This window comes from Gobius niger (assembly GCF_951799975.1).
Source record: "Gobius niger genome assembly, chromosome: 7".
NCBI lineage: Eukaryota > Metazoa > Chordata > Actinopteri > Gobiiformes > Gobiidae > Gobius > Gobius niger.
This window is the reverse complement of record NC_136858.1, coordinates 23,000,046-23,025,775: the sequence shown is the minus strand read 5'-3', so window position 1 is coordinate 23,025,775 and position 25,730 is coordinate 23,000,046. Positions and strand designations below refer to the sequence as shown.

General features: G+C 42.8%; 2 protein-coding genes across 2 annotated transcripts; both read left to right on the top strand.

Annotated features, from left to right (window-relative positions):
* The first annotated feature begins 735 nt into the window (after positions 1–735).
* On the top strand, positions 736–12,545 carry ercc6 (excision repair cross-complementation group 6). The gene is made up of 22 exons (XM_079559534.1): positions 736–816; positions 1,282–1,484; positions 1,562–1,787; positions 1,892–2,012; positions 2,078–2,192; positions 2,273–2,975; positions 4,004–4,135; positions 4,228–4,386; positions 5,059–5,194; positions 5,323–5,493; positions 5,579–5,755; positions 6,716–6,832; positions 7,224–7,319; positions 9,025–9,243; positions 9,592–9,702; positions 10,020–10,139; positions 10,218–10,312; positions 10,730–10,875; positions 10,945–11,400; positions 11,476–11,641; positions 11,715–11,793; positions 11,878–12,545. Exons 2-22 carry the CDS (start codon positions 1,289–1,291, stop codon positions 12,313–12,315), a joined length of 4,179 nt encoding a protein of 1,392 aa, XP_079415660.1. The 5' UTR covers positions 736–816; positions 1,282–1,288; the 3' UTR covers positions 12,316–12,545.
* Positions 12,546–13,791: 1,246 nt separating this feature from the next.
* Positions 13,792–18,574, top strand: drgx (dorsal root ganglia homeobox). The gene is made up of 6 exons (XM_079560172.1): positions 13,792–14,177; positions 14,755–14,855; positions 15,095–15,196; positions 16,542–16,714; positions 17,381–17,493; positions 17,605–18,574. The coding sequence occupies exons 1-6, from the start codon at positions 14,120–14,122 to the stop codon at positions 17,970–17,972; spliced, it is 915 nt and encodes a 304-aa protein (XP_079416298.1). The 5' UTR covers positions 13,792–14,119; the 3' UTR covers positions 17,973–18,574.
* The last annotated feature ends 7,156 nt before the right edge of the window (positions 18,575–25,730 follow it).

The window sequence follows — 25,730 nt, the reverse complement described above, 5'->3', positions numbered from 1 at the left end:
GCATTTTCATTCCTATGTCTCCCATCTGTATGGTGAACTGTCTGAAAACCTTGTGGTTTATTTATGTTGTTAGTAATGCCATGTCTTATTGAGGTTACTAAGATTGTCAGTTCAATAAAACACGCACTGTTTAGTAATTGAAATGCGAAGTTTGGGATTAAATTAAGTTCAATATACTTTGGATCCCAACAGGCCAATATAAGTGGCTCAAATATATAAGCAAAGACCATTTTGGCACTCAGTCTTAATATGTGCAAGTCAAGGGTGACAGAAACATCTCTCAGCAGTACAGTTTCACCATAGAGCAGACCAGAAGGCATATTTTAATTAAAGCCTTACTTGCAAGACTCAAAAAATAAACTTCGTGCGTAGACTTCTTGGCACTACTGTTCACATCGTTGTTATTTCTCACACTGAATAGAAAACAAATAATAGCCTAAACGAGACTGTTTTACTTGCACAAAATGTGATGTCTATACGTGCGCTTATAACGGTCTGACACAAACGTACACGTGGTCCTCTCGTGACGCATCATCTCGAGCTGTGATGGCAGCACCAGTAAAATTATTCACGTGTGTGGTCAAAATAAAGCGTGAGTCATGTGAGTGGGTCAATAGTTTACAACTCATTTTTTTATCAATAACTATAGTTTATGTCGTGGCGCCATCTACAGGCGGAAAAAAAAGGATGGCTATGAACCAGCAGAGGGCGCTGTTCAACACTGAAACCTTTGAGCTCAGCCTCCGGAAACCAGGAAGCGCTTCAACATATTATACAAACCAAGGCAGTGATGTTGTGTAACTACGCGTTTTGAAAGTAAGGCTGCTACACTTTTACAACAATCCTTTGTTATAATCTGGGATGTTTAATACATACAAGTCTCGCTGTTGGAGAGGTTTTCTTTGTTAAATGTCATTGACCGACAGCGATCCTCTCTTTAAATGGTCAGCTAGCTTAGCATGGCATCCACGTAAACAATGGGTGTTTTATGATCAGATCATACAAAATAAAGCACACTATGTTCAGTTATAGAGTCGGAATCCACAACAAACATGTTTTTTTTTGTTCAGGTGTCAGATGTGTTTTGTTGGAACGCTTTTGTTTGTGCCATGAATACAAAAACCCATACACTTGTGTTAAATATATGGAATTAACTGACATAGCTATTGTCTTAAATGAAAACTGTTATTATCACATGGTGTTAATGATGCTGAATATTCTAGAGTCATATAGACAAATCCGGACTATTTCAATGACATTTTGACTTCTGACAGCCTGCAGCTGCACGATGCCTGTGGAAGGTACAGAGGACCAGGCCCCTTCCTCACTGTCCAGCCCGGCCAGTGCTGCTCTGACCCTGGGAGGGGCAGAGGAGGATGGGGCCACGGGGGGCACAGCGTCCTTCCCTTTTCCTGAGAGCAGCCATGGTTCTGAGTCTGCAGCTACCTACCCTTCCACTTCAGGATCAAGGGAGGGACCAAGTGGTATGTTAATATAGCTTGTAATATAGGTAATAACAGACGTGTTGACACCCTCCGAACGTTTTTATTTTAATGTTTAGGAGCAAAGCGGTCTGGGGCCTTGCACATTGACAGACAGCGAATCCAAGCAGCAAATGCCAGTTCGGGGGCAGATGAATTGCAGGGTCTTGGTGTGGCTGTTTATGACCAGGAGGTGCTTGAGCAAGGTGTGCTCCAACAGGTGGATGAAGCCATTCTGGAAGCAAATCAAGCTGCTGCAAAAGCCGAGGCAGAAAAAGAGTACCAGTCAGTACTGGACGATGTTCGGTAATACTTCAGTTTTATGATAATCATCATCATCTAGGAGACTTATATCCCACATTCATTCATTACACGAGACTTTTAACATGAATCGTGTCTTTGTTTTTAAGGTCAATCACAACAGAATTAAAACATATCAACAAGATAATTGAGCAGCTTGGACCATATGTTGCCTCCAGCAAAGATATTAGCAGAAAGGTTGAATCTGTGAAGCGGCAGAAAGAAAATAAGGTAAAAATTGCACTCTAAAGTCTTGACTGCTTGCATATTGACACACAACTGTCATTTGATTACAGGAAAAACAGTTGAAGAAAATACGGGCTAAACAAAAGAGACTCCAGACTATATTGGGTGGAGACGAGTCTCTGAAACTAGAAATTGAGCTTTTGGCTGAGGACGATGAAGAAGAAGGTGAGATTAATGTTCATAGTGTAACATTAAAGCAAGTTGGCTTTGTTCATTCCTAAACCTGTGTGTTTGCCTTATACTAGAAGCTGGCCCATCCACACTCGGCAGTATGCTCATGCCAGCGCAAGAGACAGAGTGGGAGGAACTAATTCGCAAAGGACACATGACACCGTTCGGTACTCGCATCCCACAAAAGGAGGAAAAGAAAGAGCCCCGAAAAGTGATGCTAGCTGAAAACTCTGCCTTTGACCAATACTTAGCTGATCAAGCCAAACTTGCCACCGATAGAAGGAAGGTGCCAGTTTTAAAGAAAAAGACTACCTCAAAACTCAGTAATAACGGAGAAGTCAAGACTAAAAACAAAAAAGTATCCCCACAAGATAAGAAGCTTAAGAAGAAGATACGAAAACTACAAATAACTGCTTTGAAAGCTCATCCCAAAGCTCGGCCCAAGACTGAACCAACCGTTCCTAAACAGAAGCAAAAGCGCAAAAACGAATATGGAGAAACTGACAGTGAGGGCTCTGAGTATGTGCCGAGCGATGAATGCATAGACCCGGACCGAGAGGAACTGGAGGCTTTTGAGGAGGGCTTTGGTGAAGACGGCGATGAAGAATACGAGTTAAAACCGTTCAAGAGGAAGAGTGTGGGCAAAGGGAGAAAGAAGGCGAAGGACAGTGAAGAGGATTACAGCCCCGAGAGTTCGGATGAAGACTGCGAGAAGAAGAGCAATGCAAAGAGATTTAAAGATGACGGAGATATCGAGTTCTACAGGCAGAGAGTAAGGTACGGCAAAGCACATGTCATTTTAAAGGTAGGAAATGCGTGCAATACTTTTTCCAGCTTTTTGCCAGCACCTGATTAGGTCTTAGTGGCTGCAGTGCGAGTGTGCCATTGTTATTCCCCTCAGTTAAGAAGAATGCATTTGGTCTGTGCTGGATTCTCACGCAGAGGGAGCACTAATCCCAGATGAGATTGGCAGCTGTTTCTTGACTAAGCAAATTCACTCCCCATTCGACTTCTTTCTCTGCACTCACATTGGCCTAATTATCCTCCTGCACATGGTTTTATACACTCACCCTAATGCTCAAATTAATGGAAGAGCAGGCCTAATGAGATTTCATATTTATAGCTGCCAAATAAATTGTGTTGGCATGTGTCCTTTTTCCTGCTGTACAGTGATTGAATGTCAAGTCACCCGCACAAACATGGTGTGGATAGTGAGGCTCGCTCATATGAAGAATGATATTATTAGACTGGGCAGTATTTGTAGTTGGGCGGGGGTGGAGAGGGGCCAGAAAAGTGTAATTAACTGAACCAATGCTTAGTCTTGACTTAATTAGAGAGCGTGGTCTCCCAGGCCCAGCTAAAGGACCAGTTCTGAGGCAGGGTGACAGGACCAGGCCCAAATGAAGATGGATTCTTATCCTATCCACCTCACACCTTTCAGGGGAACTCACACTACTAATTGTCTATATCAATCTTCATTTGCCGTGCGACGACTGTGGCTCTAACTGCCCTCGTTTTTGCGCTATTAAAGCTCCTTTACATTTCCCTTTTTGCTGTAAAAGCTCACAACCCAAGGGAAATACCTGCAGCTCAAACATTTGCTATCCATACACCTGTGTTAGCGAATCCTAAAATAAACCACTGATTTTAGTCGGATCAGATCTGTAGTCTTTGAGCAAAGTCTCGCTGAGGAAAAGGGTTAAGACCTGGTTATGATCCATAATCACCTCAATCATTACCCTTTTAATAGGATTTGTGTGGCTTCATAAAAGTTTGCAAATTCAATGTATTTACATGTCAATCAGGAAGTGGAAGCGACAGCGCCTTCGAGAACGGGAGGAGAGAAGAGAGCGAGAGGAAGAGCTCACTGATGACAGTGACGCTGAGTTTGATGAAGGGTTTAAAGTACCTGGATTTCTCTGGAAGAAACTTTACAAGTAAGTTCTGCCCTATTAGCATATGTGTATGATTTCAGAGATTGGCATCTGATCTGGTCTCGTCTAACGTAATAACTTTTTCAAACCCTTAGGTACCAGCAGACAGGTGTACGATGGTTGTGGGAGCTCCACTGTCAACAGGCAGGGGGCATCCTGGGAGACGAGATGGGGCTAGGGAAGACCATCCAGGTCATCTGCTTTCTGGCCGGTTTGAGCTATAGCAAGCTCCGCACTCGAGGATCTAACTACAGGTACACAATGTGGGCCGAGACTGTGTGTCTGTATAGTATGAATATTTGATTAGGGGAGTTCAGCTTGAGAGTGTTCGTCTGAATTATTAAACATGTTTCAATTATCAGACTCTTCACTTTCTTACTGCAGACATCAGAAAAATCTGTGTGTGTGAATAGTGTTGAGTAGTGTCTCCTAGAAAACACTCCAAAAAAAATTCTGACTTTTAAGATGTGGTTGAAGCAGGTGCAGAGCAATAAATTAGGCCCTGAAAAGATGACGCACTGACGGTAATCTACTTTTACTGCACAGCACAACACTTGTGCATTTAGAAGGTGGAGCTTCCCTTGTGATCAATACTCTGTCTTCTATAGACGCCCACAAATTGATTGCTTGCAAACTCAATTATGGCCCAGTATCAATAGCTTTCACCAAGCAGAGGTTCATACCAGTCCATTAGTGTGTATGGGTGTGTGTCTGTGTTGACAAAGCTGTGTTTGACAACATCTTCACAGAGAACAAACAACCCCGTACATCTGAACCTGTGTAATTCAGTTGTAGCCTTGTTTAGATAATGCCCATTCTGTTGCAATATTCAATAGTGTGACATTTTGACTGTGAAAAGGAAAAGTGTTGTTGTTTCATTCAGAATATGTATGATTTAAATCTAAAACAACACCATTTGTTTGTAGATACGCTGGTCTGGGGCCCACTATTATCGTTTGTCCAGCAACAGTCATGCACCAGTGGGTAAAGGAGTTTCACACCTGGTGGCCTCCTTTTCGCGTGGCTGTCCTCCATGAAACCGGCTCTTTCACAAGTAACAAGGTAAGGTTTTCCCTCCACCGTTTGCCTCACAGCTTCATGTGTGGATTAATTTCCTCTGGAGGGCACCAGAGACCTGTTTTAAAAACACACACAGAGCTTCCTGCATTTTGAGTTTCTTTTTCTTGCAGGAGAAACTTGTCCCAGAGATTGCTTCATGCCATGGCATCTTGATAACATCGTATTCAGCCGTGAGAAACATGCAGGACATTTTGCTGCGCTATGATTGGCACTATATTATCCTGGACGAGGGCCATAAAATCAGAAATCCAAATGCTGGAGTCACTATGGCTTGTAAACAGGTACTCTGTGTCGTAAAATCAATTTTGCACATGATTTATCTTGTTCATACTGACTTTTCTCTCTTCTTTCACATATTTGTGTTAGTTTCGCACTCCTCACCGGTTCATCCTATCTGGCTCTCCCATGCAAAACAATCTGAAGGAGCTGTGGTCTCTTTTTGACTTCGTTTTCCCTGGTAAACTGGGTACCCTGCCTGTATTTATGGAGCAGTTTTCTGTGCCAATCACAATGGGTGGCTACAGCAATGCTTCTCCAGTTCAGGTAATAACACACCAGCAAGAAGAAATGATAATAGATAACTTAGGACTGTAATGACAATAATTGCTACTTAGGGAAATTAAAGATACTGTACAGTATACTGTTATGATCAAAAATGTCTTCTGACAACACAAGACATCCATGTAGGATTTGAATACCAGTGCATTTATTGCTGAGCCCCATAATGCACGTCTGTATAGAAACACTTTGTTCCTTGTGTGTGGAAAGGGAAGGCTAAAGTGGAGTGTAGTGCGCTAAATTGTGGCCCTTTGTCATTAGTGTCCAATCGTTAATAACCCACTGACTGTATGGATTTAATTATTTAAGCAGCTATTGATGCTCCTTCCGCTGTCGATAATAAAAACCTTTACTAATTATTAATGTTATTAAATGGTCAGAGAGAGCTGTGCTCTGCTGCTTTATACTCCGACAGAGCAGGCCTGAGCACAGAGCGAAACACTTTGTTGGCCTTCTTTGAACTTCGTTGAACACATAAATGCTGCAGCCTTGATGACCAGTCCCGTTTTTACTTCACTTTGTCTCAGTTTAGTCGCGCGTCCCACTGATCCCCTCCAGGCGCCTTGTGGTTTTTCTTTTATCCGTACTGTGGCGTTAATGTTTAACACTAAATGGCCGTTAGCACTGGTCATGGATAAGTTGCAGCAGGCCATCTGTATTCCCTGAGTATGACTCCTGCCCACTTTACTACTGTGCTACTGACCAGCGCTGCTGATGAAAGGGGAGGGATTTTGTCTCCCAAGAATGTAGCTCTGTGATCAATGTTTAATGGCTCTTGCTGCTGAGAGGGACAGCGAGATGACGGGCTGCTGCCCCAGGAAGCACTTGCATGACAGATGTTGAGATGTTGTCTGAGAGACTAAAGTGAATTACGCGTGTGTTTTGAAGCTGTTGGCTCATAGCTGTTGTGCTTAGAGGGTTGACTCTCCTCTTGTCTGTTTACAGGTCCAGACTGCTTATAAATGTGCGTGTGTGCTGAGAGACACCATAAATCCTTACCTGCTCCGGCGGATGAAGGCAGACGTTAAGGCCAACCTGTCCCTCCCCGACAAGAATGAACAGGTAATTCTGAGTCCTGTGAGACATTTGACCCTCGTCTTGGAAGTGAAGCAACTTATCTGATGAATGTGACTGTTTCTGCCACATCTAAAGAGTATTTGATGAATGTGCGTAACATTTGTCTGGTGAACTCCCCTAATAAAGTCATGTCAAAGTGAAATGAGCAGGTATTCATTAAGGCGGCTGGTCTCTGGTCTGTCCTCTGCCGTGATGCTGGTTGACTTCTCAGTCCACTTCAGCTCATTAAGTCGCTCCCTGAGGATTGTGTGGCTCTAAAAAAGACACAGCCTCCTTCTAATTTCTCTTTTCACACACTTCATTTCATCAAGGGGCTTTACAGGAGACGTTTACTGCTCATTACCACTCTCTTTCACCGCCTTTTGTCTGTGCGCAGGTCCTGTTTTGCAGATTAAATGACGAGCAGCGGCAAGTTTACCAAGGTTTTTTGGATTCGAAAGAAGTTTACCAGATACTGAATGGGGACATGCAGGTATGATTGAAACAACATGTGCATTTTTATTCGCATCAATCTTGTAACATAACAAAACAATTGGACACTTAACACTTAAAAGGATGCTACATCTCATGGCAGTGGTTGGTGATTGCCACAGCCACAAGATATAGATCATCACATCACTAGAGGGTGGCCCAGGAATGTGCTTGTGTCCTTAAAGCCACACTATGTAACATTTCACACAATAAATAGAATAAAACGAAGGCATTATCCCATTACTGATATTTTTATTGCTGGAAAACTGGTTGCGAGGGCGTCTCCATCTCGTTGCCATGGAGATGTTGACTAAAGGCAGCCAAATGTGAGATTTCAATATGTTAGGTCCTCATCCCAATACATTTATTTAATTACCCACGGCAAAAATAGCATTTTCTTCTGTGTCGAGCTGTTCATTAGGAGCATGCGTTTGTTGCCTTTAACCTCTTAACCCCCACCTTAACTGAGCATATTTTCTCCAGTTTGGCGTTACCCAAATCTAAAAGCGTCTTGAAAAAAGTGCGGCAAATAGCGACGAAAATGAGGAGGAAAACACAACAAAAAAGTGGCAATAGAGCGACAAAAACAGGCCAGAAAAGCAACAATAACACAATTAAAAAGCGACAAAAATTAACTGTTAAGTGATGGAAAAGTCACAGAACAGCGACAAGAAAGAAACAAAAATGTGATGAAAATGCAACAAAAAAGCAAAGGGAAAAACAATGAAAAGCAATAAAAACCCAACAAAAAAACCTTTGAAAACCAAAAAAAGAGTCAAAATCAAAACGCTTCATAAATTTGACATAAATGCAGCGACTGCGCAACAAGCAACAAAAAAGTTCTGATCAGTTTTGTAGATCTTCACTTTCAAATGAGGCGCTCTAGCCTATAGATTGTAAGCTCTCGTTGAGAAGCTTTTAGATTTGGGTAAAGATGAGCTGGAGAAAATGTGCTGGGGGGTTAAGAGGTTAATATTGACGTGCATCGTTCATGTGGGGTTACTGGCCAGGAACATAAGGTCTTAGAGGGTTTTCAGTGGCTGAGACAAGTTTAAGTTGCTCTGACAGGTTGACCACGTTGGGGAGTGAAACATTGACTTCTTTTTAAATGTAAGTCCAGTTGTTGGGTTATAGTTTTGCTAGATTGATCTGGATAATTGTGAAATCACATTGTTTTTCCTTGTTCTTTATGTTGTTTTTTCCTTTGTCACCACGACAGAGTGTCACAATGTCCCTGATTCATTATTTAACCCATAATTTTGCCTTGCTACCATCCAATAATTTAGATTGGGCGATACTTAGTTAAACATTCCATTGCTTTGTTTTCATTTCTTCAGATCTTTCATTTTAAGGAAGGGGCACAGTTTCTTAGCTCACATTAGCCTTGTCTGAGAGCGAGACTCGACCATTTATCACCACTGACCAAATGGACGTGGTCGTAGAGGTTACCACAGTAAATTGCACACACACTCATTTTTGCCGGCATATTCAGTGGTCACTCTCAGTCCATTAACCACCATTACTAATGCAGTGACCACTGGGCTTCATCAAAAAAACGCAGCCCTTTTTTTGTGTTAATAAATTATGCAACTGTAGCCTAAAGTAAATGGGCTTATTTGTTTAAAGGTACAACAGTAAAACGTGCCTTCAATTAAACCTGCATCATCGTGTTTAACTCTCGTGCTTGTTTATGTGTGTGTCTGAAGGTTTTCTCAGGTTTGATTGCGCTCAGAAAAATCTGCAACCACCCGGACCTGTTCTCAGGCGGCCCCAAGATACTGAGGGGGATCCCAGAGGACCAGCTGACCGAAGAGGAGCACTTCGGCTTCTGGAAACGCTCCGGCAAACTCATTGTGGTGGAGTCTCTGCTGCGGCTCTGGTTCAAACAGGGTCATCGAGTGCTGTTCTTCTCTCAGTCCCGACAGGTGAGTCACACACTCATCACTTCAGCATTCATCATATTTCAGGCTGGAACTTATGTAATTCTCATGTTAATCATATTACATTTTTTCCTTCTTGTTTATTGGGTTGAATACATTTTAGGTTTTCTCAGTTTTCAAAGTTCATACCATATGTTTGAGACATGTGTGTGTGGCCCCAGCTGTTGCAGTCAATACCAATGAGATTATACCTCAGAGGCAACCTGAGAGCCTCCCTGTCGGTATCTCTGTCCATGTAATATTAATCTGCTCTAATCCTTTTAGAGATAATCCAAATCTCAGACCTGTCCTTAGGCACTACACTACACTCTTTCACCTCTTATATCTTTTTAGATGCTGCACATCTTCGAGGTCTTTGTGAGGGAGAATAACTACTCGTATCTGAAGATGGATGGCACGACTCCGATTGCTTCTCGACAGCCCCTCGTTGCACGCTACAACGAGGTAAGGATTAGCCCTCCCTAATGGCTCTGAGTGTTTCCACTGAAAATCCCCTCCTGAGGCGGGCTTCACTGATACTCCACTCACGCCAGGGTGGGGGCACTAATGTTGACAATCTGTTGGTCTGACTGGGACCTCTTTTATTGTCGTTATATTGCATTAGGTCAATAAGGCACTTCAGTCAGCACTTCATGTATTTGATCATTCGATTTAAAAACTGCTTGTATATATATGTAAATTCTATCCGTTTTATGTTACAGTTGGCACTTAAAGAGGAGACATTTAAAGAATTAAACAATATTTCTTTTCCTTTGTTTAAGGATAAATCCATTTTTATTTTCTTGTTGACCACAAAAGTGGGAGGTCTTGGAGTCAATCTGACGGGAGCCAACAGAGTCATCATCTATGACCCAGACTGGAACCCCAGCACAGACACACAGGTTGATCTCAGCTCCTGTAACGGATGTTTCCTATAATTGTGTATTTTGTCTCACATGGTTTATTATTGTTTATCACAGGCACGTGAGCGAGCATGGAGGATCGGTCAGAAACAGCAAGTAACGATTTACAGATTGCTGACTGCGGGGACGATTGAGGAGAAAATCTACCACAGGTGAGGTCGCATTTATTTTTTAGTTTATTTACACATTAAATCAAATCATAAAATAAAAAAAAGGCATCACAAACTCTTCACTACATCAGTTTTCTCTCTGTGGAATTTGGTTATTGCTTGTCATTGATTTCACACACAATCTCTGCATCCCACTACCTGCTTGAGCCCAGTAATTGAAAAGCTTTTTGCATTATTAAATGGTCAATCTAGGAGCCTTAAAATAATGTTTATTTGGGGTGTGTAATCAAATTTTCACAGGAAGAACAAAACACTGGGGTTTCACCTACAATATGGAAGCTGACTAATTTTCTCCTCAATCACTTTAAGTATTGTGCGGTGACAGGGGGTTGGGATTTCCTGCTGAGCCAAAATAAAAGCACAATCATCTAATTATTTTTGGTGTGTGTTTTAATTCAGGCAAATCTTCAAGCAGTTTCTAACCAACCGTGTGCTGAAAGATCCGAAACAAAGACGGTTCTTCAAGTCAAACGACATCTATGAGCTCTTCACACTGTCCGACCCCACCAGTGCTCAGGGAACAGAAACCAGTGCTATTTTTGCAGGTGCTGTTTTTTGTTTTGTTTTATCATTTTCTTTTGTGAGTAAAGGCTAAAATAATATTCTTGTTACAGGCACTGGCTCAGATGTCAAGGCACCTAACAAGTCATCCAAACAAAAGACTAACACTGATACAAGGACACTCCACTCACCAAATGTGTCGTCTTTAAGCCTCTCGTCCAATGCGTTTGATATCCACAATAAAAATAAACCAACCACTGAGAGTCGGCGCGTCAACCAAAATGGCGTCGATAGTTCAGCAAAGTCACATGTAACGAGCAGTGGACGACCGGAGTCCAAACTGACCAGTCCTCAGAAACGGACTGAAAAAAGAAAACACTGTCACTCAGAGGACAAGCAAAGACACAAACACAAGAAACACAAACACTCCCGCGATGCTCGCTTCGAAGGACACCGAATATCTCATCTGCTGAAGAAGAGGGATTACAAAAAGGCTGATGGTGAAGATGAGCCAGGCAACCAGAAGGAATCAGACGATTATGTTCTGGCAAAGCTATTTAAGAAGTCGGGTGAGTTTTAGGAATGCACACTCCTCATTACATTTGTGGTTTGCTTTGGTGGTGACTGTTTAGTTGTTCTCGTAGGTATTCATAGTGTGATGCAACATGACACCATCATGGAGGCCTCCAACCCGGACTACGTTCTGGTAGAAGCTGAGGCCAACAGAGTCGCCAAAGATGCTTTGAAAGCCCTCAAAGTTTCTCGTCAGCGGTGCAGGCTATCCTATAATAACTCCACTCCCCCGCCAAGGTGGAATTTCACTGCACAGGAATTAGATGTTTATATTGCCTTTTTATGCATTAATATGTTTTTTTTCCTCCAGAAAAAGATTTGGTCAAAAGAAAAATACTCTTCTAGTTGGTCCTACTGTTCAGTCTGGCCCCACCTCAAACAAGTGCAAGGTATTCACACACTGATCTCAGTGTCATTTGTTTGTTTGTTGTATTGCTTGCACTGTTTTTTAATATAATTATGTTTATTCTTAGGATGCCGCAATAATAAAGAAATCCAAAAAGCCCGGTTCTGGAGCACTCTTCAGCGGAGAGGGGGCAGAGAACGATGGTGCGCCCGCTGCTCTCTCCTCCTCCTCCCTGCTGGCCAAGATGAAAGCTCGCAACCATATTAGTGTCCCTTCTGGCCAAAGAGAGGAAGATGATGAAGAGGAGCCTGACGCACCAAGAACAAGTGGACCTCCAGCTCCACAAACTGAGCATGACGAGCTGTTAGTCGATCTGCGCAACTTTATAGCCTTCCAGGCTCATGTAGACGGACAAGCTAGCACTCAGGAAGTGCTGGAGTATTTCAAACCTCGACTGACTCAGGAACAAGCTCCTGTTTTTCGAGAGCTGCTACGTAGCATCTGTGACTTTCATCGGACAACGGGTCAGGAGGGCCTCTGGAAATTAAAGCAAAACTTTAGTTAAAGAAAGTGCTTAATGCATCTTCTTAGTATGACAAAAATATTCCTTTTTCTACAGTGCAGTTAATACTGTTTTGTCATTATTTAGAAGGAAAATGTTTGCTTATGTTCCATGAATGTAGTTTGAAATATCCATGTTAAAACTGTTTTGTACCTGATCATACTTGAAAATGTTTACCTAAAACACTGCTTTGAGTAGTTTTATACTCACAGGTGTTTCTTAAAAATATAACTGCCTCAGTCTTTCATATGTGACTCTGGATATACTGTAAATGACACTTGAACTCTCCTTAATTTGTCGTTATAGATTTTGTCATAGACATTTACATTGTGTGATTATTTTAAGTGGCTGTTGGAAAAGCCATAACAGAACATTTGGGATGTAATGATTTGCATGTATGCAATAAACTATTAACTTTTTTGTCTAAATATCCTAATATCAAATTCTTTATTTATAGCTGAAACTTAGAGAAATTGTAAGATAAATGTTAACAGATGCTAATATGGTGCTGACCATGGTCCTGAAGTATCTGTTTGTTCACCTTGTAGTTACTGAACAACAGAGAAGACGCGTCTTGCACTTCAGGCCTGCATTGTCAGACTCGTCTAGACCAAATATTAGGATAAAGTTATCAACCGTTATTTGATTTCAATTTTCTCTACGTACCTCACCGAGGTCATAATAACAACTTTATTTTCAGTGGTGCATAAATTAATTACGCGCATTTAATAACTAAAATATCATTATATTCCCCCTTTAATAACATAAACGCTGCACGCGAGGGAAAGCCTTAATAGCGCGGGGCCTTGTAACTGGCCATTATACGCCTGTAATGATATTACAGAACCAATTACGCGCCATTAGAAGGGATTTTTTGCACTTTATGTGGTTTAGTCCAATCCCACACTCCTCTTCTAAATTTCAGCTGCTTCTCGCAGCCTCATTTTGCCTCCACCTCAGAGACGCATGGCGTCTGCGCTCTGTCGTCCCAGATGCGCTTTAAAACTAATTGAAAGGGTCCCGCAGCACATCATTTATCTGAGGAAGCGAAATAAATCGCGGGACCCCTTGCTGTGAACAAAATCAAAAATTTGGCCTTGTGAGTGTTCTACATACGCAAGCTCCTGTAAAGCGGAGCCCTAACACACCCTGACGAGCCATTAACGCGCCCGACAGTCAATCTAAAACCCAAAAGAAGTCATCTAGCTTTTTTTAATATATGAAAGAACCAAATAAAAAGTGCACACCGGCCTAGCGCGTGTTTATGGTCAGGGAATATGCCTGACTCTGGAATAACAATCACGTGTGATGAATTTTGTTCTACCAAAGAAGAGCAGTATCCCCCCACCCGGGCACACTCCCGCGTTCCCTCTTTTCCACTGACACACTCGCGCACAAGCACGGGCCGCGGGTTTGGGGTGAGACAGAGACACAGCCCTGATAATCCGATTAGGACCAATTAGGCATGAGATTGTTTCACGCTCGTTGAAAGCCTCAACACTATGCAGACAGTTATACAGTTATGGAGACATCTGGACACCCCCAGAGAGAGACATCGGAGTGGGTGTATGTGTCCGTGCGTGTGAGGGGGTAGGGCGGTGGACCTCCCATACGCACGCGCGCGCACAGAGAGGTAGAAGTGCAGCATCCGCTCCACATCACCAGTATCCTCCCATCCTGCTCTCTCACACTGTCTGCTCTCACACTGTCTGTGGGACGGCACTCAGGACTAACACTTCAACTTTACAGACAGTTCAGAGCGCACCGCGCGCACAGAAGCTCTGCTTAAACTTTGCCACGCGCCAGGATGTTCTACTTCCACTGTCCGCCACAGCTGGATGGAGAGTGCTGCCGCACGAACTCATGTAAGTTTGTTTAATGTTTTAATGTCTGTTTGCTTAGGCTACTTTAAAATAGAATGAGGTAATGTCGCTGTTGGTTGTGCGTAATGCACATGCGTAAGGCCTATGTTTTGTTTTATATATAATTTGTTTGTAGTTTAATTTCAGCTTGCAATTTTTGGATTTTAAATTACCCGGATAAAATATAATTTAAAAAGTTTAAATATTCTATGTATAAGCCAAATAAAAACGCCAAGTTGGCAATAAAGAAACCGACCCTTTCTTTTGTCATTTCTCGTGACACTTGCGTTTTCTGGCACCGAATGACGCAGCCCGAGGGCGCATAAGCTGCATGGGGCGCTGGGGGTTTGCGGTCCGGGCCAACTCGCACAGATGTCGAGAGTCAGAGCTCTTATTTAGCCACACTTTTCCTCTGACCCTTTGGGTCTGATGCCAAAGATAAGTTTTTACGGTACAGACAAACTGTGCCAGAGGATGAGTCAAACTCGTGTCAAAATGTGTGAATTTGTAAAAATGTTCAGTAACCTAATGTTAATTGCAATTAAAAGGAAATAACTACATACTTTTTTTGTACTTTTAGTAAATCCCAATGGCTTTGGAAACCACGCACCTGCAGACTTTGATGATGGTTTTTTACGCAGAAAACAACGTAGAAACAGAACAACGTTTACACTGCAACAGGTAAGCAACTGAAGTAAGAAGAAAGATTAAATTTGAGACATACAATGGAACACGATAACTAGTGTTATTAAGTCATATAATGTGTTCTATTTCGCCAATAAGAAAAACATATTTTGCCCGTTTGAGACGTTAAAGTTTGAAGCTACATCAGTTTTTAGAAAAGGTTTTTTCTATTGAATTGAAAAGTATTGATCAGTGATACTTTGGCAAAGTGTTAAAGAAGATGCTTTCATTTACAGCTCGAGGCTCTGGAGGCTGTGTTCGCGCAGACACATTACCCGGACGTGTTCACGCGAGAGGAGCTGGCCATGAAGATCAACCTGACCGAGGCCAGAGTGCAGGTAACTACTGGGGGACGGAGCGCGTGGCGCACCGTGTGTCCCCGGCACAAGCGTCCACGTGCGAGACGGCGGGTAAATTAAGCCACTCTGTCATTCTGGCGATACACTTTAATAACATCAACATAATGGTGAATATTAGATTAGCTTGATTAATCGGTCATTCATAATTAAGCAGCGATAATGTTCTGCACTAATTTGTCCGTGTCTCAAAGGTAGGAAGGAATAGGCTACATCATGTCCCAAAACAGGGGAAAAATCGGGACAAACCTAGAGTCCTTTTCCATACACACTCCTTTATGAGAAAAAAAAACAAACACTACTGCACATAGTGTACCTTAAATTTGCCTATTTATATTCTGCTGTTGCCCTGCACGAACGCGGCTTATAAACTTGGCCAGATGTAATTAAGTTATGTGTCCTGTATGTAATTTCCTGCATTCCAGATTTGCTTTTGGGTTTTGTTGTGCGAGCAGATCTAATTGTGAGAAATATAATAGTTTACCTTTTGTTCCCCAGGGTCATCTTACTATTGCTTAAGCCCAATGGCGGTCTAGATAATGGAATCCAGCGCTGTAAATTAGGGATTGTAAACAAATTATTCCCCTCGTAATCCGATTACCACATTCCTATTATTAAATCTGAACATGAATCCACCGCAGTATGCAGGGATATTAAACTTACATTATTATTAGAAAATAAATTTCCTTTCCGTTGTAGTGTTGTGCCCCCCTTTTTGTAAAGTGTCAATGGGCCTCCCCCGCATTAAGAGCACAGCAAATTGAGATTAATGGAGCAATTATAGCCCATTCAGAACTGTGTGCGCATGGGGGGGCGCGACTTCTCGCTGGAAGGTGCAAGGGTGAGATAAGTCCATGGCTGGTATTGTCGTCCTGCCACCAAAATGTTGCCTTTTCTTTATGCTGAATGAATGCACATGGTTTTGTTTTGCTGTTGACACCATTTGTACCTCGGCCACAATAGCGCAGCGCACGAGCAACACAATTCCGCACTCCATTCACACACATCATGATTAATGCCCACAAGAAGCCGCTCCTAATCGAATCTGATGTTGTCAAACAATCACTAAATAGGGAAATAAACGACTTCATCAGAGCTGGCGCCGCACAACTGTCACTGGGAAGTCATTAAAATATGATAATGAAAAATTGCTCAATTAAATATAGTTATAGGCAGTGACCTTCATTTGATTAAGATATCACAACTTGGCTATACATTCCCCTCTCTTTGCCCGGAGCTTTCAGTTTAAATAAAAACCTAATAATAAACAATAAAAGCTCACGCCACACGCAAAACATTTTATTTGTTTGTTTCTTGTCGAACTTAGGTTTGGTTTCAAAACCGCAGAGCCAAGTGGAGGAAGACAGAGCGAGGGGGAGCGGACCCAGACGGGGGCAAAGAGCCTCTGAGTGAGGGCTCTCCTCCGTCCCGCAGCATTAACTCCCAGTCCCCCGTGGACCCGGCCCGGAAGCAGAAGGAGCCACTGGAGATGCAACAGGGGTGAGAGAACGAGTGTGCATTTGGCTTTTAAAATAAACTTCAAGTACTTTAATACAAAGCAGTTTATCCGTTGAATTTAAAAGCTCGATGAAATGGGAAATTCTACTTTACCCAGTAATCTAAAAGGAAATAAAAAGTGTTTTTTTGCTTTTTATTTTAAACTGAGGTTGTACAACAAAACATAAGGACATTTTATATTAAGTACTAAAACCTTAAAGGAATAGGCCACCGTTTTTACATACTGAGATATGTTCTTACCTGACCTTAGACGAGTTAATATATACCCGTCTGGTCTTTGTCCGCGCGCTCTGTCACGCAAACGGAGCACATACGCAGCCTCTCCCACATGTCACATAGCTCCGAAAAAGCTCACGATAGAAGCTACCAAGCTCTTCCACGTGTTCCCTATTTAAGTAAAGTTACGTGAAGTGTTTTCATGCGAAGTATATTTACACAGAAATGTAAACATGTCGATTTTATAAGCAGATAAAAAGGGGTACTATATTGTGAGGCGTAATGATACGAGGAGCAAAACGTCCGCGCAGTAACTCCTAAAGGTTATTGACGGAAGTGAGCGGGGGGAAGTCTTTATGAAATTAAGTTTTTGTTCTGTGTATTGTATAGTTTCATTCTAAAATATCTATATTGTCATTTTTGTTAATGCAGCATCAACAGGACGGTGGGCCCTGGTGGTCCGTTCTTCCCGTCGTGTATCCCAGGAACACTTCTCAACTCTGCCACCTACGCTCAGGCTCTGTCTCAGGTCGCTACACTTAAAGGTAATCCTACATTTGTATATATTTCACTTTGATGTCAATTTCTGTTCAATGCTCAATAAACTTTCACCAAAGTTTGTAAGTAACTAAATCGGTACCTCTGTTGCCTTACAGGTAACGGCCTGTGCTCCTGCTGCGTATCTGACCCCATGGGCTTGTCTTTTCTACCACCCTACGGTTGCCAGGGTAACCGTACCGCCAGTGTTGCTGCCCTGAGAATGAAGGCCCGGGAGCACTCTGAGGCCGTGTTACAGTCTGCCAACCTGCTGGGAGCCGGAGTGGGCCACGGGGCAGGGGTGAGTGTCCTGCACGGAGCGTCTCCTCTGCCCCGACCTGTCGTGGGACCGCCCATAGAGGTCCCCAGCAATGTGGGGAGAGGCCCGGACAGCTCCAGCGCCAGTCCAGTGTCCAAGGTGCAAGTTCTGGGCGGCAGCGCCGACAAACACGGCCACTGCTCCAAAGACGCTCTGGAGAAAAAGTGAAGGACAAACTGTGAACCCGAAAATCAAAGCACAACCCGAGGACTGGAGAAAACCACTGGAAAAGACTCGTGAACTGGATGTACTGTATTTATGGATACAAATCTTTATTTAACAATGAATTGAAATTGTTGTCCTATAAAAGCACAAGTGTGTTTTGGATCTGCAGTATTTTATGCACTCTTACGGACTCTATTTGATGGACAGATATAACGTGTTGCGCACCCATTTGATAATGTGAATTGCTGTTCGTTTTTCATTGAAGACAGCAGTACATTGTGAATATTATTGCATGTAACTGTATACAGCCAATTGCAGGACAGTGATTATTTATCGACTCTTATGTACAGTGACATTGTGCTTATGGCATCAGCTCTCGACACTTGTCTGTTGTGGAGTGCACTTTACTGACTGTGTGGTGTACGGTAGTTGATGTGTTGTGACAGCTCGGTGTGTATGGCTCCTCTGTTAGCACATAGCGCCGGCAGACAGGGACACACCAGTCCTGTTGTGACACGTTCTTTAAAACAATTAAAGATGTAGCCACTCATGTTCCTCTCCTGTTGCCTCTCGCTCCAGCCATCTGTTCTGATACATAATTTATCAGCTTCCTCTAAACTCAAACACTGGGCCAATTGTGTGACCATAATTTATAAATATATTTACTTTTGCATCTCTATATTTGTATTTAAGTCTCTAATTTTGGTAATTAATAATCAATTACTAATTTACTTTTAATTCAAATGAGCTAGTTTTTAGTGCATCCTCTGTCTCGAGCTGATCAGACAGTTAGATGCTCGACACAAGGGCTAGTGCTAGTATTTGGCTTGATTCATTTTGAGTCCTTGAGGATTTTCAGGAAATTACTTTTGATCGTCAATAATGCAATTAAGTAAACTACACACACATTATCATAAATAATTGATAGGAAATTATGTATTACCATGAAGTACTGGATCAATAATTGATGAGGCGACACCCTGGTGACACAGAGGAGGGTAATGTCATGTAAAGTCGTGCCAGATTCGACATCCTCCCGTTCACAGCAGCTCAAACCTATGTTGTAAATGTTCTAGAAAATATAGTATAAAAATCATATACGTGTAACTTAGAAATCTTTCTTTTTACTCAAACACTCATAAACTCAGACACATTGCCAGTTTTCAGAGTAGAAAATGTGAAAATGTCCTTCCACCCAATCATTTCTAATCTTCCTTCAATTAATTATTTAGTCCCATTATAATCCAGGTGTCCTATTGTGTGTATGCGTGCCCGAAAATAACAAATACATCATCTGCTATAATATCATAATCTGTGTGTAAAAGCATGAAAGACGCCGGGAGTAAAGATGTTAAGCCTTGTGACATGGCAGCTAATGATAACATAATATCCCTATACAAATTGTCTCCTGTTCCAAAAATGTACTATTATGGACAGGCAAATGCTGCCAAGCCACACAAAAGATGCAGAAAACACATTCAATCTCCTAAAATTGAATACAGTAGTCGTGGAATTTAATCATTAGCCAAAACAAAAGAAGCTGAAGTTATAATGACTCCGATCATCATTAAGTTCTGCTGCTGCCCATAATTCACAGCTTTAATATTTCATAAACAAGTCAAGTTGGTGTTGACATTCAGCTGTGCATGTGGCATCATTGATAATTTTCTGTCACCTAAAAAAAGTCCTGAGGCAGTTTTGTGGAGCATTGTTATATCAAATTAGCTGGAGAGCAGCCAGAAAAGCAGACAAACATGGTGAATACGGGGGACAGCAGTTGAACTCTGTTCTTACAGTGCAGTTAATGGGCTTCTTTTGTTGCAGTAATGAAATATTTTTGCAGCGATGTGGGGAAATATGTCCTGAAACAGGGTCCGGAGCACACATTCACCCATTCAGAGGCCCCACAAACAATACAGACCAAGACACCGGGCTGCACTTCTTTTACTCTGCACTGGAAACAGAGTATTTATGGACCGGCTTTTGCCAAACCAGTGCATTCAGGCGTAGAACGCAGGCCTCTGAAAGGCCAAAACACCCCTTACAATATCATCACTGCTTTTAATTCATGCATAGAACTGATCAATAACAGTAACTTAGAATCAATTATCTTCCCTGAAAGAAAACTAACAAATGCCTAGTGGTATAATATAACCTACAATCACACATTTAGACCCCTCAGTCCAATATCAATCTTTCTGATCTCTCCTCAAATAAAAATATTACAACTCACAATATTTTCCCTTGTTTTAAATGTAAGAATTGATGGTATGTTCGGTGTTTGTCCACAAGGGGGACTTGGTGAGCCAGAAAGTCCTGTTCACCACCAATGACCCCATCTCAGTGTCATTCACACACATTCTAAAAACAGTTCATCTTAAAACGAAATTTAAAATAACTAAAACTGTGAGTAGTCTACTGGCCAAAGCATTGCAGAGCCCTGTGACGTTAAACCCAGATATAGGCCCTACTTAGAGGTGGCACTGATAGAAGAGTGAAACGAGTGATGATTTCAGGAAAGTGATTCCTCAGACGCTTTGAGCTGTATTCCATCTGTGTGTGGACAGTGGAGCGCAGTGTCTCCATTAGCCCCATGTGTGTGTGTCCATCACAGCCCAGACCCGCCAGCCCAGCACCCTATCTGCGCCTGCATCTCTTATTATAGCAGCAGCGGCCTGGACAGGGGAGGGATAGGAGGAGGGGCGAGAGAGGGAGAAGGCGCAGGTCACTCCTCCTTCTTCTGCCTTTTGGCCTTTTCTGCAGAGTTGGGCTGTGACAGTAGTCTCTGAGTAATTACACAAGCAGACTACAATAGTACAGCATCGACAGCAAACCACGCTTAAATATTTCATCAAATAACATTTCAATAAACTAATTAAGACAGAATCTGGACTGGTAATCTGGATACTTGTAAAATTAGTACTGAAGACAAATTCTTTACTGTGTCTAAACCAGGAATAGGTGCCTTAATAACCTGAAATAATGGTCAGTCTTCTCGAAGCAAGTGCATCACGGAAACTATATTTGAGTTACTACTAATCCCTTTCAATCTTTCATAGATCAGTGGCCACTTGTTGACAGTATTGTACATACAGTGCTTGTCAATGGGACCTCAGTTGGGTGGGTGGGGATTATTCATGTACCCTTCAGCCCCAAAAACCATCCCTTAACACCCCACCCCTTCACACGACTTAAAAGTATTTCATTCCTGAAAACCAGTACTGTAATCTGTTATCCAGTATTGTAGACAGTTAGCCTCCCACGCGTAACAGTGAATGTGGTTAGCTCAGTTCAAATGTATAAATAGTTGTTGTAAGGCTGTTTGTTTCATCTGTCTGACACCGGACACCCCCTAGGATCTGACGGTCCCACACATGCGAGTCCCGCACTCATTCTGGTCTACACGGTGGACACTCTCACTGGGACAGCTTCTCTATTTCTGTCGCTGATCCCCAGTCCCCAAGTCCCTGCATCCGTCAAATGCTCAAGCAGTGGATCCAGGACTATACTGAGGGGGTACATTATTGCCAGTCAAGGCACAAAGAGACTCGACACTGAGGAGGGACTGTACTTTTTTGTGAGTTTGGATCACATGGATTTTTCAATTGGAATGTAAGTTAAAAATGTCAAACTTGTCCTTTTTAGACCGAATGACTTGTATTTGTATTTGTATTTATTTATTTAAAAGGGACAATGCATTTACACAAAGTACAGTATACTTAAAATGCAGGATTATAGCTCAAGCTAATTTCCATCCTCTGTCCCCAACTTGTTTTGTGACATCTTCACATTATTACATTTTTTGGCTGGTGAGTTGCTGATTTCTCTGATTGCTCACGGTTTGGGCATAGACATAGTGGAGTAAAAGGCCAATTTGGTGTCAGGTTTTAGGGTCTTGTCACTGGATAAAAATAAACCTGTCACATGCAGGAAAGAAGTGAAATCATGCTAACTGTGACAGGACACTTAATTAATAGTCGGATTTTTTTTTTTTTTTACGTACTATTAGCAGTTGTAAATTTACTTTCTCAGTGCAAAAATGTCTGTGCCTAGTAAATAAATGAATGTGCCTCTAAAATAGCATTATTAAAAATAGTATATTATTCTTTTCTTGTGGCAGCGTAATATAGCATTTGGTTTGAATTTTCCTGTCATGGCGATTGAAATAAACATAATTCTGCAGCTTCAAGTATGACTGTCAAACTTTACAAATGAGTTGAAGGTCCTCCAGCTCAGAAGGTATTAATATAAATTACTGGATATTCTGGACAAAGTGACAGCAGCTGCAGCGAATCTAACCAGCGCATAACTATGCCATTACATTATTGTTTTAACATGTGAAAGGTTTCCTTTTTCCCTCTATCAAAGTCACATAGAACAAGTCATAGAAGGAACAAATCATTGAGGACAAATGCAGCTTATTCAGGCTTTTTGCTGTAGTGCTGTGTGTGTGGATGTGCATATAAGTAAATCCTCGTCTCTCAAAATATCTCACGTGAGCCTGTCTCCTGTCTGAGCATAGCAACAGTAAGGTTTTATTCACAGCATGTCCATGAAGGTCGTACTGACTGAGAGCAGGGATTACAGGCTCCTCAAACTACATACTGTACATTCAGTAGGTGAAAAAAATCCCCAACAGTGGTCTTTGACACTGTTCAGCTCTGGGACAATAAGGAGCATCACGTTTATGTGCAATGCTATACTGTAATGTCAATGTTCAGTCTAAACTTACTGCAGTAAAGTACTGCAGCCACAACTATGTGGAGTCAGCTAGTGTACTGTTTCAAGACCCCTAAAAGTGCGTAGTACTCGCCCTAAGAGGCATCAGCAGTTAGTGTATACCTGCAAAATGTCAAATAGGAAAGAATAGGAAGTTAGAAGAACCAGATAGTGTTTTCAGAGTCTCCCTTAAAAATGGAAAAAGTGCACAGTTCTATATGACACATAATACAACTTTCTCTTCTTTCTAGAACACAAACACACTGCTGTTGTGAGGACTGAGGACACAGGACCACAATGCCCGGGACTTGATCCCAGGACTGTGCTGATCTTCCTCAGACTGAGTTTGAATGACTCGGCCTGAGGCCAGAGCTCTCTGCGCCCGTGAGCCTGCACCATGACGACAGTGGAGAAGCGGCGTTCAAGTCGCAAAAGCCACCGTAAGCGGAACGACGGTGGCTACAGCGACACAGAGACAGACCGCGAGGTGAGCAGTCTGACGGACAGGGCCTTCAGGAGCCTGTGCATCGGAGACGAGGCCGTCTACAACGACTCAGACCTGTCTGCGTCACCCTGTGCACAGAGGGGCAGACAGCTGGCCATAAGCCACAATGTACAGGAGAGGGAGGACAGAGAGAGACAGGAGCTGAAGAGGACAGCCCATGAGAGTTTCAGCCTCCGAGTGCAGCAGTATGGACAGGATTGGAATTACCGGGGCATGTACGGGGCAGCGATCCACAAGGATCAGCAGTGGGGAGCAGTGGGGACACAAGGGAGGCTTTCTGCCACATTCCAACAGTCCTTTGTGGAGGCCCCTCAGCAGGAGTGCCCCTCCAGAGAGCTGTCCCTATACAGCAACGGGACAGCGGAGGTGAGCTCCCAGCCCCACAGGAGCCGCTCACGAGTCTCCTCTTTGGTTCAGGCTTTTAATTCAGAAGGGCAGCGGGATGAGGCTGTGTACAATAATGAAACAAGCTGGGATAAGTCAGCACTGATGAGTATAGAAAGGGAGCTATCAGAGTTCTCATCTTATCCACAAAACATGAACTCTGGGTATTTTCCCTCAGCTGGATTATTCTCCTCCCAAAACTACTACTCTTCAGAGGTGGCAGCCATTTCCCAAATGAACTCAGCCTCATCTTTTATGAGATCTACCCACAGCAACTATAACTCCAACTTCTTTATTCACAGTGAATTTAGCCCCTTCAAAGTTTGGAGGGACCAAAACAGGTTTCCCTTCCACGGGGGCCAAGTCTCTGGCTTTGTTCCCTGCTCGGAGTTTCAGAAGTGGTACGAAACACCTATGTACAAAGAGCTCTCACTGCAGCCCCAGCAGCATCCTTCTATGTTTTCAGATCAGGGGTATCACAGGAACACATTTGCACCTGCTGTTCCCATGAACCCTCAGCGGTCGACCTCTGCTTCTTCAATGATGCAGAGAGCTTCGGCCGTAGAGAAACGTTGTGAGTCGGCGGGACATTACAGGAAGCGTGCTCAGAGTACAGGAGCTAATAGGCTTGCACCACAGCGACCGTCTACTGCCTCGCCCTCAGGTGAGATGTCCCGACAAGTGAGGGACACAATCAGCTCTGTCAAATCCCTTCAGCAAAGAATCAAGATGATGGCAGAACAGAATTTAGAGACACAGAGTCAAGGAGGGTTTTATAACAGCAATTACTTAAGTCCAAATGGTCCGATTGTGCCTAATATGGTAAGCTCTAACCCCTACACAGCCCCCTATCAAATGCAAAAGTCTCCAGTCTACGCACCTCAAGAGCCACAGCAATTCTTACAGGCCCATTCCCCTCCGCCAGTGGAGCATGCACCGGTGAGGGCAGAGAGCAGAGGGGCAACGCCAGACATCAAGGCATCCAGCTACAAATCCAGAGCTGCAAGCCTCCTTTACAATCTAAAAGACAACAGAAAGAGGGTCAAGGCAACCTACAGTCCAAGTAAATTCAAAAGTATGGATACACAGGAGAAGTACAAGCAGGAACCAAAGGACTTTGTTATAGATGTCCCAGAGTTCCCCGGAAATGAACTTTTGAATTCCACAGATGAGAGGTTGGAAGTTGGTCAATATGGATATCAGAATTTGCAATACACACAGAACTCTCTATCTGAATTTGAAGGTTCTATAGACAGAAACAGGTTAAATATCCCTCAATTTGGATACCAGGGCCACAATCAAGGGATGCTGCAATATCCCCAAAATGCACAGTATTCTCAACATGAATTTGTAAACCCGACAAACAAAAGCATCAGTTTGAATGTTCCACAATACGGCTACCAGGCTCGTAGTCCTGGAATGTTACGAAATTCCCAACAAATGGAAAATTCCCAACACAAATTCGTGAATCACCCAGACGACAGGGGGAACAGGTTAGAGGCGGGACCTTACGGATACCAGGGCCATAGTCCGAGGATGCTTCAAAATGCGCAGTTCCCACAGAATTCCCAACATATGCCGAATTCCCAGCAGCTGTATCCAGGGCAAAACCCCAGTGAGTACTACCGAGCGCCACACCATGGGTTCACTGGCTACACACCTGAGCATTATGCAAGCAATAAACTGGCTAATGGACAAAACCCATATGAAAATATATCATCGTTTACTCCTTATACGCAAGGCATGAGTGATACGGGAGAAGGGGATTATGTAAACCGACTGGGGCAGAACGCGGCAGCAGAAATGCAGAGGTTTAGTGCTCTTGGTCAAAGCCGGGACTATGTAAGTAAAGATAATAGCAGGCAGCAATTTAATGAAGCAGCAAGTAGGGAATTTACAGGGGTGGACAGATATAATCAACGAAAAGAGAATAAATATGATTATAATAATGTCTATTCCCAAGATATGTGGGGGCAGACCAACAGCCAGGAAATACAGAGGCCAGGAATTCCCCTTGCACAAAATTACCAAAATATAAATGCTTATCAAAGAACAAATGCAATGGACAATGTACAAAGCTACAATTATGAACACAAGTTAATCGAAAATTATGGCGCGAGACCCCATGGGGCAGTGGCTTCTACTGATTCAAA